At 48.7% G+C, this 19,984-nt stretch overlaps 2 protein-coding genes across 37 annotated transcripts in view; both read right to left on the bottom strand.

Moving 5' to 3' along the window:
- Positions 1-145: 145 nt before the first annotated feature.
- On the bottom strand, positions 146-12,411 carry SNORC (secondary ossification center associated regulator of chondrocyte maturation). Of its 6 annotated transcripts, XM_075157987.1 has the most exons (4): positions 9,876-9,957; positions 2,040-7,693; positions 964-1,149; positions 146-287 (listed from the first exon to the last, which is right to left on the bottom strand). In XM_075157987.1, exons 2-4 carry the CDS (start codon positions 2,182-2,184, stop codon positions 178-180), a joined length of 441 nt encoding a protein of 146 aa, XP_075014088.1. In that variant the 5' UTR covers positions 2,185-7,693; positions 9,876-9,957; the 3' UTR covers positions 146-177. The 6 variants fall into 6 exon arrangements, with proteins under 6 accessions (XP_075014088.1, XP_075014092.1, XP_075014089.1 ...); XM_075157991.1 differs by lacking the exons at positions 2,040-7,693; positions 9,876-9,957 and adding an exon at positions 12,336-12,411; XM_075157988.1 differs by having other exon boundaries at positions 964-1,146; positions 2,040-10,834.
- A 93-nt stretch (positions 12,412-12,504) lies between these two features.
- Positions 12,505-19,984, bottom strand: part of GIGYF2 (GRB10 interacting GYF protein 2) — an 80,188-nt gene continuing 72,708 nt past the window's right edge. For all 31 annotated transcript variants that reach the window (XM_075157953.1, XM_075157956.1, XM_075157965.1 and 28 more), the window contains 6 exons: positions 19,246-19,449; positions 18,914-19,119; positions 18,463-18,617; positions 16,971-17,140; positions 16,432-16,579; positions 12,505-14,262 (listed from right to left, as the gene is read on the bottom strand). In XM_075157953.1, coding sequence (XP_075014054.1) covers positions 14,195-14,262; positions 16,432-16,579; positions 16,971-17,140; positions 18,463-18,617; positions 18,914-19,119; positions 19,246-19,449 — 951 coding nt within the window. In that variant the 3' untranslated portion in view covers positions 12,505-14,194. The remainder of the gene's footprint in view (positions 14,263-16,431; positions 16,580-16,970; positions 17,141-18,462; positions 18,618-18,913; positions 19,120-19,245; positions 19,450-19,984) is intronic.

The raw sequence follows: 19,984 nt of genomic DNA, 5'->3' as shown, positions 1-19,984 counted from the left end.
ACGCTAAGAGAAAAGAGCGCTTTGGGGTGCAGCTTTGCTGCCCAGCGCAGAGGCTGGAGTGCCCTTTGCCGCATCCGTGGCTGCATTTCTTCCCGGGGGCCCCGAGCAGGCGGGGAGCAGGAGCAGTCAAGGGCAGGAGACAGGCTGGTTGTGTTACCGAAAAAACTTTTATTGAGTTCACGAGGCCGAGAACTTTCTCAGCGTGATGACGACCAAGGCCACAAGCACAGACGTACCCAGGAGGGAGGCGATGACAATGGCACCAATAGCTCCGGGCCCCAGTGAGCCTGCAGGGACAGAGAACAACGTGGCATGAGGTCAGCAGAGCCGGTGGGTCCCAGATGGGAAGGGCTATGGGGATCACCCCCTACACCCAGCACATCCGCAGCCGTCAGGACACATCCCTGCCCTGGAGCTCCCTGCACTGGCCCTGGTGGCCCTGTTCCCATGTCCCCACACAGCCAAGGTGTGGTTCTGCGCCCCAGTGGCATTGAGCCCTTGGGCAGGGGGCTGGAGCCAGCCGCTCGCCCCTCAGCCAGCTCCCGGTGACAAGGACAGCTGCCACAAAGCGGGTCTTTGGAGCTCAGCTTTCCTCTTACATCCGCACTGAGGGGGTTGCTTTGCTTGTTGCAGAACCGCATCGCAACAGGCATTTGCTGTAGTTCAGGAGCCAGGGAAGGTGCTCACGCTCCCCGTTTAAAGAGCTTCAGGCACGCTCTCGCCCTGGAGCCTACCTGGGCTTGACGCGCTTCTCGCTGGTGCCTGCTGCGACGTGTCAGCCCTGGGGCAGGAGGAAGGGCCTCAGCAGCCCCCCACCAGAGCAGCGTGGCTGGGGACAGGCCACCTCTGGTGGCTCAAACACCTCCTGGGAGGTGACAGGCCCATAAAGAGCAACTCCACAGTGAGGACTTGCCGGGCCGCTGTGGGAGCGACCTGCAAGCAGCCCATGGCGCAGCCACGTACCGTCCCCCGCGTCCAGCCGGTGCAGGTGGGTGGTGTCCTCGGGCTCCAGCTCGGAGGTGTATGGGGGGAAGGCGGTGGCATCTGAGAGCCGGGCTGTGGTGGTGGCGGCGTCGAAGGGGCCAGCTCCGGAGGGCAGCTCGGGTGGCTCGTTCCAGAGGGTGGGGACCGGGCCCTGCGGATACTCTGCTGGGAGACAAGCACCCACAGTCACGGGTGGCCCCGGCCAGGCTGCTGGTGACAGCGGCAGCTCAGGACACCCAGAGCTCAGCAGGGCCCTGGGCTCCAGCTGCCTGCTGAGTGCCCCGGGGTGGATGGAGGGCGAGCCGAGGGCTGAGAAACCCCGGGGGGCAGAGCCCTCCTCCGAGAGGGCAGCACCTCCGCAGAGCACTGACACCCAGAGTGGCCGAAGGCAATGCCCATGCCCTGGGGTGAAACCACACTGCCATAAGGCTTTTGTGGCAACCTGGTGTAGGCACAGCACACACAGGTCAACAAGGAGCTCCCCACAACCACGCGACCTCTGCTCGTGCACAAACAGGCCCTGCATCAACATCCACGGCCGGTTTGCTCGTGGATGCCCGTGGGCAGGGCAGAGGCCACCTGGCCACCTGCACTGGCCAAGTTCACAGCATCTCAGGGCCCTGCTGTCCTGCACCACCAGCCCACACGGTGTAGGATGCTGGAGGCACTGGCACTGCGCAGGACACGGCTCCCCCACATAGGAGCCCCAGAGCCTCGACTTCCCTCTGCCCCACCTCCACACCGTGCCGGGGAGATGAAAGCCGGGCCGGGCTCTGTTTGATGTTACCATTCACCTCCTGTTATTTCTTCCCCCTGTGGGGTCGGGGACCAAACCAGAGAGCCCTCCCTGTCTGTGTGTGGCTGAGCTGAGCGCTCCCCGTCAATGCCAGTCTTGTTCAGGTGGGCCCCAGCGGGAGCGGGAGACATTCCACAGCTCCCTGCCGAAACCGCTGGGAATGTCACACTGGGATGGGGAAAAAAAAAAGAGGGCAGGGGGTGGGGGGAACCTAACAGCATCCAGTGCCAGGGCCCACCTGAACGGACGCGATGGTTACCTGGGCTGGTAAAAAGGGCGGCAGAGGAGCCGGAGCAAACAGCCTGGGCTCCCTGGGGCAAGGCACAGCTACCCCCAGGCACCCCGGCTCTGGCACGGTGTCTCTCTGTGTACCAGGGGCACTCGGAGACTCGCCCCAGCACCATCCCAGCTCTGCCTGGTCCAGCAGGAGAGGCGGCAGCAGCACATCTTGGCAGCGCCAGCCCCAGCTTTAAGTACCTGGAGCCCTCCCTGCCTCCCACGGGCAGCCGGCACTTTGTGGGAGGAGAGCGCTGAAGAATCGGCACTAATGGGCTCCACCACACTCTGTTCTCTCACAGGAGCCCTGCATCAAAAGGAACAGGAGGGCCAAGACCAAAACACTCGCCTTTGCTGCCTGTAAAACCCACTGCTAGGGCTTACCGCAGGGCTCGCATCAAAGAGTAGCTCCCACTGTCCCCGGAGCTATTCGAGGCTGCCTGCAGACTCAGGAACACAACAGGTTCTAGACTGGTTTTGGAAAGTTTTCTACAGCCATAAAAGCTACAGGATTTTCAGCAAGACAGCTGCCAGGTTTAACTCTGGCCCAACAAGCAACGACAGACAAATAAGCTCCCAGTTTGAGGCCTGTGCCAGTTCAATCAGGCAGTGACACCAGCATACTCTGGCTGGCTGACCCACCCTGGGGAGAAGCTGGGAGCAGCAGTGCGTACCACGTCCTCACACACCTGGTACATCTGCGGTCACTGCATCAGAGGTGGCACCTCGGGTCCGCGGTACGAGCACACAAGAGGTTTGTGCTCCGCAAGGGCTCCCCAGGAACACCCGAGCCCTTCCCAGCAGGACCCGAGTCCTCCAAAACCAACCAGCACAGCTGGAGACTCACATCCCATCCGGAGGCTCTTCCAGAAAGTGTCATTTCCAGTGGACCTCTCTTCTATAAATCCTGTGGTTTAGCTACCAGAGGACAGATCAGGAGGAAATACAGAATTTAGTGGGTAAATGTAGTTAAAACAACAGGGAAAGGAACCGAGCAGAGCTGGGGCTATTTAGTTAGCAACAGTGGCATCGGGAAGCTGTTGGTTTAGGCACAGACCAAACGTACATAAAGCTTTTGAAGCCCCGCTTCCAGGCTGCTTTGGCAAGCGGAGAAACTCCACACAGAAGAGCTACACTCCAGCTACAACCTTCCTGACTGTATCAACACCACCAGGGCCAGCACCAACACTGCAGCCGTTCCCGTCTGGCAAGAGAACACCACGCTGGGAGGACGTCGTCGTTGCATTTCCCAAGAATGTTTTTCTCTCCAAAGCCAAAAGAGCTGGGTGTACCCCTCGCATCTGACCGGGGGAAAGGCGTTAGCTCAGATGATCTGTAACAGATGCAGGCACTGTCCAGGGAGGCTGTGGGACCTGGACAGGGTCTTCCCAACTCCCCGTTCTCAAAGGGCCAAGGAGGGAGCACTACCCCTTCCAACCGTAGTGCAAAGGCTCTTTTTCTAACCAGACCCACAGGTCCCGGAAAGTCTCTCCTGTCCCCGGTGCATCTGAAAAATTCCTGAAAAATTTATTGCAGCTCTCTTTAAGCAGGGCACAGAGCTGATTTTTGATAGCCAAGTAAAGCGGAAGTGGTCTAATTTGTTTATGATCTTAGTGATTTTTAAGACCTGGATAGAGTCCTGGATGGCTTCTGGATATGTATTTTGTTAATTCCCCTCATCTGATTAAAACATGCTTTCAGTTCACCCTCACAGAAAGGGCAGAGTGTGCTAAACGTCCTTTCTGTCCCAAGTTCTTGCGGTTTTACCTTAACGGCGCTTCAACCAAGGGAAACACAACTCCTTTCAGTCGGGTCTAGCGCCTCGCTAACAGGAGTTGTCAGCTCAGAAGCAGCAGCAGAGTCGTGCACACGCATGAAGTGAAATACCTGCATCTGAACATCACCAAGAGCCAGGGCTTACTGCTGGGTCCTCTCTTCGGTTCCTGCACCTCGATGCTGCTAGAGCAGACGCCGAGAGCCCTGCAGCAGGCACACGGGGTGGGGGAACACAAAAACAAATGCAAGCGCCATCGCCAGAGAAAGCTGCCAGCGGGCAGGTCTCTCCAGAGCAAACTGCCGCAGCCTGGGAGAGCGCCTGTGTGTAACCAGCACTTTTCTTTCCAAGACTCGCCTTTGATTTTCCCTCCTAAACTAACAGCTCGTGTCCTCACATGCCTCCATTCCTGCCCGTTTGAGAAGCCCAATCACCCATCCAACTTTTAACAACCGGAGAAGTCACGCCTGCTCCCCGCCGCAGCACCCTGACAGTCCCCGTGAGCGTCAGCCGTGCTGCCGCTGGCTGAGAGCAGCGGATCTCTGATGGAGCAGCATCAAATGCCACACTCCCGTTTCAGTCCTCTGGTAAGAGCAAGAAAGGCGAGGGGGAAGAACAGAGCTTGTATTAGGTGCCAAAAATCAACACACACACACAATTAATAAGGTCTCACATGTCTCCAAGTGAGAGATGAGGGCCTCTTACAGTCGCCTGTTGGATACACTCTGACTGCATAGGCTCTAAGTACAGGCGTGGGACCCGATTCAGGAGGTTCAGTTCTCTGCTCTGCTGCCGACGTTTTGTCTGACCACCGCAAGTTCCCTCTCCCTCCTGGGCTCAGCTTCTCTGTGCATGAGCAGGAGACCAGGACTCTAAATATGATCTACAAGACAAGAAGCACCAGAGCGGCCAGGCCTGCCCACCTGCACGGTTACTGTCGTCCCGACCGCGACGAGGAGGACGCGGTCTGTGTGCCTGAACGAATGCCTCCGAGTGACACTCCGGACCCGGCCGCAGCCTTTCACAGGGAAAGGGCAAGTTACACGGGACCTCCGTGGCCTTGGGGCACAGCATTTTTTAGTGCTGCAAAAAACCCAAAAGCATTGCAATCTCAAGGGAGGGGGTGCAATCGAGGGTTGGAAACCAAATATCAAAGGCAAGGTAGTGCATGGTTTCCTGTTCCCCGAGAACTTTGTGGAAATAAAGAACTACCAAGAAGCACGCTCAAAACACATCGTCCATCACAAGACCAGAAGTTTAACATCTGGGTGAGCGAGCCGTGCATTAGCTGTGCTGGCATCAGTCTTAGGACCAGACCGATCTCTAGGAAAACCCACCTGGTGCACTCACGTGGTTTGTTTGCCCCGGAGCGACTCGGCAGCGGGTGGGCACACGGAGGGGCTACCAGGCTGCTGACACACGTGGGTAACCCCACCGCTGCCGAGGCTTCGTGCCGCAGTGCCGGGTGCTCTGAAGGGAGAGAAACCTTGGCCCCACGGCACAAAGAAGCCCTCCCCCAGCATTAGCCCTGTCTCAGCACTGGAGCACAGACTGAGGGCAACTGTTGCTCCACAGACTGCCAGTGAAATCCACTTGGTAGAAACACAGCTTGGGAGCACTTAGGAGAAAGACATGGAATAGTCTTAGTTATTGGGATTTTACAGGGCAAAGATGGGACCCGGAAAAAATGGACTAAAAGTATTTCAGTGTTTTGCAACAGGCCAGGTGGAGGATGGCACCTCCTCCTTCCCCTATGTTGACACTACAAATTGCCTTATTTCAGGGAAATAGCGTTACTGCACTGCATATTCTCCCTCTCTCCAGCACAGGTTAGTTCCAACTGAGGCCAGGAAAAGGGAAGAAAATATCAGAGTTACTGAAGTATAAAGAAATACACCATGAGTTTTCTGAATGATGCAGGGACCCACCAGGACTTAGCGGTTTCTAGAAGGGATGACGCCAAAGGCAACTTGATGAAATCGCTATGTCCGTGCTCAGTGAGAAGGAAGTGGGGTGAGCTGCCAGCACGGTGACATGGAAGCCCACACTCCAGATGCTCGGTGGCTGAAAGACTGGAAAGGTCTCCAGAAGTGACAGCTCTTGAGGAAGCCTATCAAATCTGAAGGATCCTTCAAGATACCCCCAAACAACCAGAACCTCCCCACAGGCAGACTGCAAGATCTCAAGGCAGGCAGATGTGGCCACCTAACATCTTCATCCCTGGAGATTAGCCACCAGTGACCGATACTCTTCCTCGCACAAGCTGGTTTCAGCATCTCATCATCCTCACAGCCTGTCAATAGGAGATGACAATGAGACTTTCCTCCTCCATTGGGTGACAAGTTTATGCTTACAGTGACAGAAATGAGTGCCTCCACAGGACACAGATGCCCAGTGGTCCTGGGAAAGAGGCAAGGGCACCCGCTGTAACCTGAGCATTGCACACAGTTTCTTCAGTCACAACAGTTCACACATCAACTTAATGGCATCCAACTCTGCTGCTCGTGCCCTTTTCAGAACCTGGGGGCTTTTATTCCTTTTATTCCACAAGTTTTTGTGTCTTCACATTACATCCATTACAAGGAGGGGGAAAACATTAAGGTGACCTGCTGCTTTCTGGAGCACACTCTCCACCTCTAACCCAGCAATCTTAGTCAGGAGCTGATACTGGTGTCAGTAATTTAAGAGGTGTGTTGGTGCAGAGCAAGGTTGAGTAATGGTCTACAAAGACTTGCTGTAAGTCTGGACAGAGCTGTTGGAACAACCGCATCTTTTTAAGAAATTTGCCTGACAAAACCTATTTACTACTTCTCACGTTCTAGTACTTGAACTTTAAAAACTTCCTAATAATCTTTTATTCTCCTATTGTCGAGAACAAAGACACATGAGTTGCTACAGAAAGATGTCCTTGAACAAAGTTTTCTCCTGTACGTTTTCCTATAGCACAACATCTCCTGCTCTGCTGCTTTTTCCCCCTATACACATTCTGATGTGCTACTGCAGTATAATGCATCTCCACAGTAGCTCAAAACAAGGAAATTCAGGAGACAACATCACAGTTTAGATACCAAATACACACAGGATTCAGAAGCCAAGGCCTTGCAAGGGCTTTTTACTAACTTCCACTTCACTTGGAGCTCTGAATCCATTATATGAATTGAAACGGGTTTTGCCGATAGGAAAAATAAAAATCAGCTCTTCGCAATCCTCCTGTGCCCTAGGCCTCAGTGCCACTTGCGTTTGGAAAAGGTGGAAGCAGAGAGTATCTGGGTGTGCAGAAAGTCCTCGAACGGGCTCTGTTCCCTGTGGCACCAAGGTGACGTGGACAAAGAGGGTCAAAGACTTGGTTGTTTCCCCATTTCTGACAAATGGGATACTGGAAAGAGCTCAGTACCTCGGAGGAGAAATTCACACTTTCTCCAGTCGCAGAGCCCTGGCCGCACCATCCAGGAAACCAGCCCGGCTGGGCAAGAAGCCAGATCAAGGTACACGACCCAGCGGCCCCCCAGCAGTGCTCTGACTGCTACACCCAGATGGGAACCTCACCTGCCAGCGAGATCCTCCACATGAGCCCGTACCCGCGGGTTTTGGTACTAGGTAGCTCTGAATCACTGCCGAGATAAAATTAAATCCAACAAGGAAGGGAAGACTCATTCTGGACCTCGGGTCTGCATGGCCGGCATCACCTGCAGCCCCGTGCGAGGCAGACTCCGCTTCTGCTCAGCATGGAGGGCTTTGCCACGGAAAGTACGAGGTGCTGAGATGGGAGGGCAGGGGCTGGGTGAACTCTGAGGCCAGCAACGGGCTGTCCAGCTCCAGGTAGCCACAGCGGGCGCAGGGCCAGGGCAGGGATGAAAAGAGGCCTTCATAGGGAGCACAAAGGACAGCCTGTGATGTGCGAGCGCCGGGAGCTTGAGTGTGGAGCAGCGCGGAGCGTTGCGGTTCTGATGAATGTTAAATAAACTTGTTTACAGAAAGGCAGGGCTGCATGTGTATGCACGGAGACCAGAGGGCTGTCTGTGTGCCCTTCCCTTCTTTGTCCGCGCAAGGCAGGAAATTTCCTTTTCTAATGGGGTGAAAAGCAGAAAAAAATTCCACTGTGCACTAAAAGCCCCTGTGCTGGGGATAGGCACCTCTCCGCTCCTAACGCGGCAGAAAATCGTTCTGCTCCTGGGATGGCTTACCACACAGGCTGCTTCCCTGATGCCTGCCCTTGAGGTAGCAGAGAAGAAAAAACTTAAGAGGGCTCAAGCCCCTCTAAAACGCGACCCAGACAGCATGGAGTCTCTCCTACGCCCCAGGATCTGAATATTGCATTCATCAGTACAAAGCTCTTCAAGAGCTACCAGCCTCGCTGCGCGAGTGCGACTCGCCCAGTAAAGGCATCAGGTGAACTTGGGGTATTTCACGGGAGCAAAGTGACACAGGGAGGCAGGGACAGTTCAGTACAAACCACTGCTGCAAAGCCGAGCCGAGAGCAAGTACACAGGAAAGGTGGCAAGGCAGGAGACAGAGCAAATATGCACCGAACATCGGAAACTTAAAATAGTGTAAAGGAAATCCTAATTCAGAGAGGAAGCAGATCAAAGTTTCACTGGAAATTAATCGATTTCTGCAGAGTGAAACGGACTGTAACAGTTAAGACAAGACCTTACCTCGTTTTGGGGAAGGGCACTGCCACTGCTTCTGGGAGCATGAGCAAGCTACAAACTGAAACCCTGCCTAAGTGATTAATGTTCCACTATACAAAAATCAAAGCTCAGGGTTTGAGAAGGAAAACATCCACTTTTTAGTGCTCATTTCTTAGTTACTTTCAAAGTTTCCCAGCAAGGTGTCCTACAAGGGGAGGATCTGGAGGAAATACCAGCTACAGCAATTCTGTTCTTGCACCCGCAGATGTTCCAGCTAGGCGCAGCTACCCGTATGAAAGCTCCTTTAAAAAGAAATAATTTAATCTGCTAGAAGGCTGGCCAGGATCTGCCTGCCAGGCAAGACGCTCAGAACAAACTGGGAGGGAACTGCAATCCAGCCTTGCTCCAGGTCTTGGAAGGCAGGACAAGAATTTAGGAAAACAAGCGCTGTGCTCTTGCCTGTTATCTTGGCCTGAGCCATCCCTTCACCGCCTCGCCTGCACTTAAAGGAAGAGGCTTTGAGCAAAGCAGTTCCCCATAGGAGTTTCCACCCGTATGCTCAGAGCCCATCTACGGAGTCAGTCTGGAAGCCAGTTTTGCCTCACTTGTACAACCCATCTCAGAGCAGGCAGCCTTTGAGGCCGACTGCGCCCTCGGTCCCCCTCAGCCTGCAGAGCTGTGCTGGAAGCAGGAGCAGGTGAGGCTGCAATTACTAACCACCTCCTTAAAAAACAGCACCTCACAGAAGAGGTGTCTCACACTAACCTTCCCATCCCCTCGCTGGACGCCAGTCGCAGCCACGTACCTTCCCAGTGCCGCCGCCTGCTTCAGGTGTGCCCAGCTCGAGACAGAAACTCCGACAGTTCAGACGCACGCCTCAGCTTTTGACCGAGCTAAACGTTTTCATGGACACTTTCATATTTCTATTTACAGCAGCTGTGGCAAAGTGCTCTGCTGTAGCAGAAAGCATAGAAGGAACCAGAAATTGGCACACATGCTTTAACCGGAGAAAAATGTTTCTTTTCACGATTGTAACTTCTTCCTACCATTAAAAGCTGACAGATAGCCTCTCCCACCAGCCGGTGAGAGCTCCCCATCTGCTGACTGATCTGTCTGCTGATCTACTGTCACTAGTGCTCACGGAGGTGCTACTGCTGTTCAGTTTCGGAGAAGTGACAAAAGATTTTTTTTTTTCTCCATTTTCCCCAACAGAAACATGGATTCAGGATGGAGAATATGTTCTTACTCGCCACCAGCCACCAATTCCAAAACTAGTTTCCGTTCATCAATTATAATTCAATAAATACTTATGGATGTTTTTAGGGGAGGGAGAAGAGGTACGCAAAGAGAGAGAGGCGGGTTAGTAAAAGATGTCCCATGCTTTTGGGCTTTAAATGCAAACAAAGCTCCTTACCTGCCAGCACAGCAGGGACCAGGATGCCGCACAGCGTTAGCAGGACCAGGCGAAGGACTCTCTGGTAGGGCATGGCTTCCCTCAGGAAAAGTGTCGGCAGGAATTCTTAAAACTCTTCAAAGTACGAAACAACTTGGAAATTTCACTGGTATAATAAAAACTTTGTCCAGTCAGGTAAAAAACCCAAATTTCTTTCACAACAGCAAGTGGACAGAGAGAGTGCAAAGCCCAGCCGAGACTCCCTCTCTCCGACTTGTAGAGCACACCTCCTGCTGAAGGCAGCTCCACCCTCTGAAAGTTGTGCCTAAAACCCCATAGGCAGCGGAGCCGTTAGGCATCCGTCACCCTGCCAGGCCGGCGCACACACGAGCAGTTGTTGGCAAGCCCTTCCCAGAGGACACGGGGATGCTCCTGGAATGCCTTCCCCTCCAGCCGGCCATCCCGCGGCACGGGAAATAACACAGGAGCCATTGGGGCAGCTAACCCCGAAACCAAGCAGGCTGCTCGAGGGCTTTGCTCTCTCCTCGATGCGCAGGGCGGCGGTGGTCTTTCCAGGGTGGGCACAGCGAAAGAACAGGGGCCTCAATCTTTTGAGGCTAAAATGCTCTGAAACAGAGCCAGAGCGGCTCCGTGGCATCCTTGTTTTCTGGGTGTAGTACTTACAGAGGTGGACTAGGAGCCGTGTGTGGTCTCCGCTGGCAGAACTGCCTGTTAAACTCTGGTAGGTCCTCCAGGAGAGTCGCCTTTGTCAGGCAAGGCCAGCATCCTCCTCGGATCTGAACTGCACAGACACTACCTCCTTCTGCAACCCTCTGCCACCCTGTCCCTCCCCTCCAAGAGGGCTCGTGAAAAGTTCACAGCAGAGAGAACTGAGGTTTGTTTCAAATCACATTTGCACCAATAGACTTGGGAAAGGATGAAGTGTATAAAAAAAGGAACACTCCAGCTTATTGTCAGAGGACAGAAGAAATTCATTAGGATTTTTTTTAAGTTGATACGAGGATGAAATACTTCACAGTTTCCGTCCAGAAAAAGATGTAATAAAGTACATAAACACCCCAATGTCAGTGCTTTATGCTCTGAAAATATGACACAAGTAGTTTTGTCTTAAACTTCAGATTCAGATTTTTCTGCTAAGAGATCTCTTTGCTTTTTGGCTTTCTCTGACAGGTTCTCAGATACAGTTCAGTGTCCTTTTACATCATTCTGCCTGCTGCAGTTCTTTGCAGAAGTGCCTGGCTGTGAGGGGAAGCAGGAAAAACAAAGAGGACTGAGCACTGTCCCTGCGGCAAAACGAGAAGTTAGGAAGTAACCTGGTGAAATGTGCTCAAAAGAAACCTCAGACATCTCTAGCATCAAATTCAACATCAACTGTCAAACTTGGATCAAAGGCCCATTAGCTTTCCAGGTTCGTGTTCTGTCTGAAAAGGAGCTGGAACTGCATAAATACATATCCACCAGCAGACACAAAGCTGTAGCTCCTATTTTTCCCATCCCTACTGATCCAAGAGACCTTTGCTAGAGAAACAGGCCCTGTTTGTCACAGAAGGTGACAGGGCAGTCACCTGAGCGTACAATCTGAACACGCCAGCATCTTACCTTTGTACTAAATACAGAAGCCAGAATATTAAAATATTACGAGCAAGATCTTCCCACTGGTCCATTACCTACAAATTCTCAGAAGCCAAGCAAGGTCCTCGGGGTTCAACAATTATTGCACATTTTCCCTGCTTGCATTTCTGCATTTTCATTTAGCAATCGGCGAATTGTTCCTTTCCTGCTCCCCAGCTGAGCTGGAAATTAACAGGCTTTTGCTTATTTGTTACACAGTATAAAGTAGTCCAAAATTAGCTCATAGAAATTAGATCATACCATTAAAAAATAGAAAGTACTTATGAACCAGACACCTTATACGCTAAAAAAAAAAAGATGATATTAAAACAAAGTCAAATTATCAGCCTAAACATGTACTGTTCTCTCCAAGACATCAGCTAACATAATGCGAAGCTACTGTAGTTAGTTCTTTACTGACCTCATATTCTTTGTGACCATGTGAATGGTAGAAGGACATTTATCCTCAATTTTTACTGGGATTTTCCACACAAAAACAAGCAGCAAGTAGAAAAAAAGGAAAACAAGATTTTGTCTAAAAAAGGGAAGCCTACAAGGTGTCCGTGTGGACTTTACGCTGAGGGGAGAAATAAAACCTCTCATTTAGGGAAGGGAATTGGAGCGGGTGGGGTGGTTACCGACCGGCAAAAAAAGGCTCCATGGCCGAGTGTTTGTAGTAACAGAAAACCAGCCGTGGCTTGATCTCTCCTGCATAAACAACATAAGCGTGAATGCACGTGTTTCTGTGCAGAGATGGGGGGAAAATTAAAGCTTTCTTGTCAGAATTTTCCAATCTCAACTTACTGGTGTTTATTTGAACTCTAAAATTATCAAGTAGAAAAAACCCACCAGTATTCCTCACCAGGGAAGAAATAAAGCAGCAGTTGTTGTTCCACATCCTGTGTATTTGCTTGTTGGTTCTTGACGAAAACTGATGAGAGTCGAGTTTTGGGTCAGTTTTAGCACCAGGAATTATCTCAAAACTCAGCTTCGACAAAAGCAAGCAGAAAGTTTTCGCTCAGATATAATACAACCAGGTTTTATTTAAGTTCTCTCTTTTCCCCCCCCACACTGGCAAAAGTTCAGAGGGAGTTTAAAGTTTTGTAAACATTTTAACTACCCCTCTTCCCCCTTTTATGAATTTACAAAGCAAAGGAGACAGGGAGACCAGATTTGCAACAGTTCCAAGTCTCTCCATGCTATTGGATCCAAAAACTATATACAAGTCTGCAGCAGTCTCTGTATAGTTACTGTACATGTTTGGGGGCAGGGGGAAGAGAGAGGAGGAGGAGGGGAAGGTGACCCCAAAAAATGAATAAACCAAACGAAATAAAATCCAAAGCCAAACTGCTCTTGAGCAACTCGAACTGTTTTCTTTAGGCAGTGATGACAGAAAGACAGACACCTTTATGTAACTCCACCAAAACTGTAGCGTATCTCCCTTGGCAGGTTATAGCCCTCTGGGAATGGGAGATGGGACCAGGGGGTTGAAACTAAGTGCATTTGGCAGTTTTTGTTTTCTTTCTTTTGTGGTGTGTGCACGTGGGTGGGTGGAGAAGGGAAGGTGGTGTTAATCTTTCGGTGAGAGAGGAAGGTTATGATTCCATAAATACTTAAACACTATGGATCCCAGTGAAGGTGTGTGAAGTAGTTTAAGGTGTAGAAGATAAGCAGGGCCGTCATTGCACATAGCTTCGCCCTCCACAGTCTCTCTTCATCACAAAAGGGCATCTCTGCTCGTTAACCTAAGCACTGCTTGAAATGACAACTAGCTAGGACTGCTAGGGTATATATCTGAAAGCCAGTGTTCACCCTCACCAAAGACTAAAGATCCACACGGTCAAGATCCTACTGTCTCTTAAACGAGACAAATTTGCAGGAAAGGAGCTCAAAATAAACTGGTCCTAACCCTCCGAAGGTAGCATTTAAGGGATAAATTCAACCTGAACGAAGAGATGCCACCCCCTTTTTTTCCCAGAGTAGAAATCCCCACTTGTCCAGGAAGGCTGGCGTACAGCGACGGGGAACTCCACCAACTTCAGCATCACCACCTAATGAAGACAGACTCGAGCTTTCCCTCCAAAAATAATGTGCTGAGAAGGGCTGGCAGGGGGTGTGCAACTTCAAACCAACCCAAGCTAAACTGCGCCCGCCACCGCCCCTCTCCTGCTGTTGCCAGTTCTAAGGTTAGCTTATGAATGCAACTCCTGGCCTGGGAGAGCACCTCTTGCCCTGATGGAGCGCGGAAGTCAGTATCTGTGTGGCATTTTGGTTTTGACCAACATCTGTTAACCACAAACTCTCTCCCTCTCCATGACTGCACGTGTTGGATGTGGTAAGAGTAACCAGGAGAGGGAAGCAATGGTTTGCAGAATCCCAATTGATTTTTTTTCCAGGTATGTCAGCAGAAGAAACCACAGCACAGTGAAAGCTTGCTGCCCAAATCAGCCTTGTTGTGAACGAATCCTGCCTCCCACCCTCCCAGGACTCTGAACAAAGTCCACTCGACTCTAGGCTGACAGCAGGAACAACGCCTGTGCAGTCCTGGGCAGAAAGGGTTTGCTGGGGCTAGAGGAAGCAGCCTGAGATGATTGATTCTGTGATTCACTGCAAGGCGAAGGAGAAGAACGCATGGTGGAGAGTACTGTGTCCAAAACGGAGAATCCATGGTTAACAGATGCAGGAAAAGCCAGTTGATTTGCACATGCTCAGTAGTCTTCCAAAGTCTCTATTTCTCCCATATTGAGCCGCTCTGATGAGGCATTCACTGAAAACCCTGTAAACCAAAAAGGACTCGTGTTAGAAATCTGGATGTGGTATATTGTGTTTGATGCAATACATCTGTTACATGCAGTAGCATGTGTAAGATAAAGTGAGCAACACATATCAAATAAAAACTCAGGGGGAAGCTCAGTAAGACTAGAGATACAATTACCCAAACTGTTTGGTTTTTTCCTTAATAAATCAAAGATAATCAATTGTATATTTAGGTAAGTATCCCTCAGTCTTTAAAAACAGATCAGCAGAAGACTGGTTTCAACTTTCCTTTAAAAGATGTCATCTGCAGAGCTAGTACGAGGCACATCCAGGCACAGTGGCGATGTGGCTCAGCCACCTCTTGGAAGGGAGCACATTTGAGTCAACTGGTACTGGGAAGTGCCTGTCAACACTGTACTTACATGGTCCAAGAGGCAAAAAGACACATTTTTGAACTCAGAATCCGAGTGTGGAATCATGCTCAACCCTTCAGGGGGTGTGTGCAATTCTACCCCTTACTTTCAAGTCTAAATAACATGTACCTATGAAATCTGGTGGCAATTCCATGTATTTCCATGGTTTTTTACAATCTTCTATCTCAGGAATACAACATGAAAATGTACGAAGTTGTATAGGGCTATGCAGGTGGCTCAAGATGCACCTAAACTTCTACCCAGCCTTTTAATCGTAAGTGCTGAGGACATGATGCACATGAGAAAAGTGCAAGAAAAAAGCAAAAACACATTCTACAAGAAAAAAATCCAATATATCATATGCAACCTTCCTACTGGAATACAATTTTATGGTTGTACCAACCCCATATGGAGAATGAGAAAAAGGAAAGTTTTCCTGTGTAAGGCTACTAAACGCAAACGTGACATTTTGTTGTCTTGAGACGGCTATGTAGGCTTGCTCTGTGCTAGAAAACAAACCGCTTTTCACAGCCATTATCTTCAACAGATAAAAAATGCTCTGTTCAGCAGGTTTAAGCAAATTGTTCTGGCTCCCTCTCGTGGCAGTATGTTACCTAAAAGGTTTTGGAATTATTTTGTAATGGAGTGTACTGATTTTTAAGAAACTGCACGTGCTAGTTCTTTTACAGTTGCAACTTCTTAATTGTATTTAGTGATTTCTTCTTCACATTACATGAGCAGGTTTTTAAATTATTCAACTGAAGACCCAGATCAGAGTCGCTGGATTGGCATCTAGGAGTGGCATAAGTCAGGATTCCACTGAAGAGTTCAGTACACTTCAATGCAGAAATCACTGATTTAATTGAAGAGTATTGATTTTTTTGAGAACAAAAAGGGAAGATAAAAAACAAAGGCAGGGCTCTGTTAGAGCCTTAAAAAAGCAGTGACTTCCAGGTGGTCAATACCAGGCTGCTTTATACGAGTATGAGCTAAGTAGCACCAGCACAACAAATACTGTCCCAGTGTGGTGCCCTAGTTTCTTTTTTATCACACACAGCACAGATGTGGACCATTTATTCTACAAGAATACTACAGCGACACATTACATCCCACAATGCTCACTACTCATGTACTTACACAATGCCCTTGTTATCTTAAAGGCCACTTTAAAGAAACCTTTCCATCAATGCTATAGGGGCTGGTTAACTACCATCCTCACATAAAAATTAAGATAGAGGGAAAAGGGAAAAAAAAAAAAAGGACTACTAATGACATCTCCACTGTCTCCAACTGAAAACTTGTGACCACTTTTCAACATTTAAGATCTTTGCCATCTTTTCTGACTAGGGTGATTAGCTCATGTAAAAGGAGGAGGGAATAACGGCAAGCCTCAAGAAGCTGTTCCTCATGAAGAAACAGAAAATGTGCTTTTCTTAAAAGAATGAGTTAGCATTAATTAAATAAAACACGCATAGGTCAACTCAAAAGAGGAAAGGCAGTTTAACTGACATCCCTGAACTACTTAAAGGTTTCCAGGTAATAACCAAGGTATTGAAGAGGCCTTTTCATGAGGGAAAGTTCGACAAAAATTTTCCATGAAACTGATATAGAATTTTTAAAATCATTAAATAATAATACTAAAACAAGTTCTAAAGATGCTTTCACAACTACCTTTTCTACTCAAATTCAATACCCCCATTTAAGATTAACAAGAATTCTACACTCCACAAGGCTTTTCCCAAATTAAACATTCATTTCTAAAAATTAAAACTGACCTAACAAGCTGGGATCTGCACGAACCATTTTCTGTTTCTTCTTTTTCTTCCCACTCTGCACAGCCTCAAAATTGGATTGCTGGTTGTTGCTCTGATTGGTCTGAAAGACCGAATGTAGCGAACTGTGGTTCATCCCCCACACCGAATCCTAGAAAACAAAGCAAGTACAAGATTATAAAGTGCAATTAAGTTTGGTTTATTTATATTGAAAACATTCAGAGAGCCCAAAGCACTTTCTACATCACGTGTGGCAGCACTAGCCACTGATGCATCCATCCAGCAGATCTACCTCATCTTTCTAAGGTATATCCTGGATCAGCAGGCTAAGACACTCTTTGATCTACAGTTGGTCTCAAGCGTTAGTAATAAACGAAACTTGATTCTGCAGTAAATATTTGAAATCTGCTTTATTCTCTGCATTTCACATGACCTGTAAAATCCTGCTCATCCTCCTAGCAATCCAGCAGAAATGGAGACTCTTCAGGCTCAAATATAGTCTCAAATACACACTCCTAAGGACCGTAGCGAGTAAGATTTACCTGTTGCTGCTGCTGTTGCCGCTGCTGACTGGCTTTCTGTTTGGCACGGCGCTCAAGAAACTGCTTGGCAAACTCCTTGGCCTCAGGAGTATCTCCAAGATAGGCTCTGATGTAATCATGGACCTCATAGGGAGACTCCACTTCCTTCAGGAAAGAAACAAACGTGGGAACTGCAAGAAGAAGGTAGACCATGAGGGAATGCATGTTGATACACAAACATGTGCAGGCAATAAACACAAATTTTGGATTTCTGTTTCAAATATTTGCTGATCTAGTAGCCATGGCCAACAGCTTGCCCTTTTAAGTTCCCTACAGTAAAGCCCTACGATGCAATACTTCATCTATTCTACAGTCAAGGCAAGGATAAGAAAGCCAGCTATTATGATGAGAAAGAAAAATCAACCGACAATCCTAAGGGTATGTTAGCCCATCAGCTTTAGCCACTGCCAGCTTTAAAGCTCCAATTTAATGCCAGGCCCAAATGGAAAATATTCACCTCAGAGCTGTCATCAGTACAGTCTCTTTTTGGCTGAAGCACAACAGATCACACTCCACGGTGGCTGACCTGACCTGCAAGCACCTGAAGTTCAACAGCTAGCTCACTTGCAAGCCTTCTTTAACATTTTCTTTCCCATAGAATACCTTTGTTGCATTGAATTTAACATGGAGAAGGGCAAAGCAAATCACAAGCCAGGAAGACACCGGGACAACAGGCTGCCACCTGTGGCACAAAGTACCCTTGGAAGCATGGAAGCTCACTGGATGCATGACGCACGATGGCACTGCAGAGCCATGGCCTCTCCTCAGACACCAGAGGCAGCTAGTTAGTATATCACAAATGGGGCCAACAAGTTACTTCTAGTATCTCTCGTCTAAGAGGAGGGAAGCTGTGGCTCTGCGGTTGTACGAGGTGTGATCCCGGCTCTTGGGGCAGCACTGGTTCCTCGCTCATGCTCAAGGGTCCAAGAACCACAACTTTGCAGCGTGCAGGTGCTGGAGCACAAGGATTTGCACAGGTCCACCCTGGAGGCAGCAGGAAGCCTGCAGTGTTTTGCTACAAGCAGGTGTCAGTTTGTGATCTCGGACTGGGAGTTCCTCCATGTGCCCTCCAGCAGAATTAGTACAAAACAACCCAAAAAAATGCTTTGCACAGGGGCATATGATAATTTGGCCTGCACTTAAAAGTGAACTGGATCCTTATCCATCTGCTTGATAAGGCTTCCGTGACTGCCAGAAATTCTCAGCAGAGCTCTGGGTGGCAGACTTTAAAACTGGTTCCAATTCCCACTGATTTGCTATAGTTAGCCCAACAAAAACCATGGAGAAGATGATGCAGCCGGTTCTTTAGACCACTATTTAATGATGCCATTTTGCTGACTGCATTAAAAACATTACTTTGATGTCATTATTTTCCCTCAGAACTATCTGGTCAGGAAACAAACTGGATATTGTTTCTCACAGTGGATCGTTTACATTCTTCCCCACCTCTTACCATCTAAGTTGTTGGCCGTGTTGAGTGCATGAAGCATCTGTTCGCACCACTGAGTGAATCCATCCTGGGCTTTATTGACCCCCTGGAACAATTTCAACAGCTTTTCCTCTTCTTCCACCTTCTTGTTTTGTCTACTTGTAATACCTACAGATTTACTGAGATAAAGAAAACACATATAATAAATTATAAATTACCAGACTTATCAACAGTATAGTATACAGTGCAGTGTTACAAGACTCACTAGTTTACAAGATGTTTAAGAACCAACTCATTTTCCAAGTAGATGACAAAATAAATTGTGAATGGACACCTATTAGCTATTTTTGTGATCAAAACAGATCCTGAGTGACACAGAAAAAAAAAGGAAAACACATGAAGATGTTATAACTGCTAAGTGATCATCTCAGGAGTGGTAGCCTTTCTTTGCAAAAGCTCCCTCCCCAATTCCTACCTGAGGCTGGCATTGCTTTTGTTTTTATTGGTCGAGTTACGAGGTCCCACTTCCTTCACTGCATCATCCCAGAAACCCATGTTTGAGTTTTTGGTATCAGCATTACTCCAGATGCTACTGACTAGGTCAGATGCCCACTGGTTGCTGGGATTAGTGTTTAGGGAGCCCCACACTGAATTCCCAATGCTGGTGTGCAGGTTAGAGTGCTGTTGAAACATAACAAAGAGATCCTGGTTATTAGCACCAGACCTGGCAGAACAGTAATGAACAGACACGGAGAACTGTCATGCACTGTCTCCCTCTACACACTATTAGGTAAATACCGTACGTACCGTAGTATTCCTGACTCTGTTCGGCTGCTGGTGCTGCTGTTGCTGCTGTTTCTGCATCTGCCTTGCCTCTTCCTGCTGTATCTCCAGCAGGGACTTGGTGGTGCCTGTTGGTTTGGTGACATTACCCCAGCCTGACAATTTTTGCTGCTGTTGCTGCTGCTGTTGCTGGAGGGCCTTCATTAGTTCACGCTGCTGACGCCTTTGCTGTTGCATGCAAGACAAAAGTGCTTGTGCGTACTTTCAGAAGATCATTACTATTCAAAAGTCTAGCTGGGAACCTGGTTTAAAATTGACTTCGCTCTCTTCTGGAGGAGTCTGGCTGACCTATTATTTTTTTGAGCCATTACAGTTCCTCCAAAAAGGGACACACTAAGTAACTAGTAAATACAAATTGCTCATTAGCCTAGGACAGAATAAGTTTGGCTAATCATGATTGCAGCCAGCTAAGCACTTGGGTGTTGGAGGAACACTTTCTCTCCTACCACCACTTGCGCCCCCGCCCCTTAAAATGCCCTGGTCTTGTGCATATCCGCAAACAAATTACGGTATAGATGTGAAATAATTTTATATTGTTTTGTGAACATATTATACTCGTAGGGTTAAAAGGGTACAGTTTCCCCTCCTCTCAGATATTTATATTAAGCAGCCATGAAAACCTTCAAACAAGTACTTATTGAACCTATTTCTGAAAGATAGGATTTCACCTGAGTGATGTTAATTCAAGAAAACATTCCTCATC

Source organism: Calonectris borealis, chromosome 9 (assembly GCF_964195595.1).
Source record: "Calonectris borealis chromosome 9, bCalBor7.hap1.2, whole genome shotgun sequence".
NCBI lineage: Eukaryota > Metazoa > Chordata > Aves > Procellariiformes > Procellariidae > Calonectris > Calonectris borealis.
This window is presented reverse-complemented; position numbering and strand designations above follow the sequence as displayed.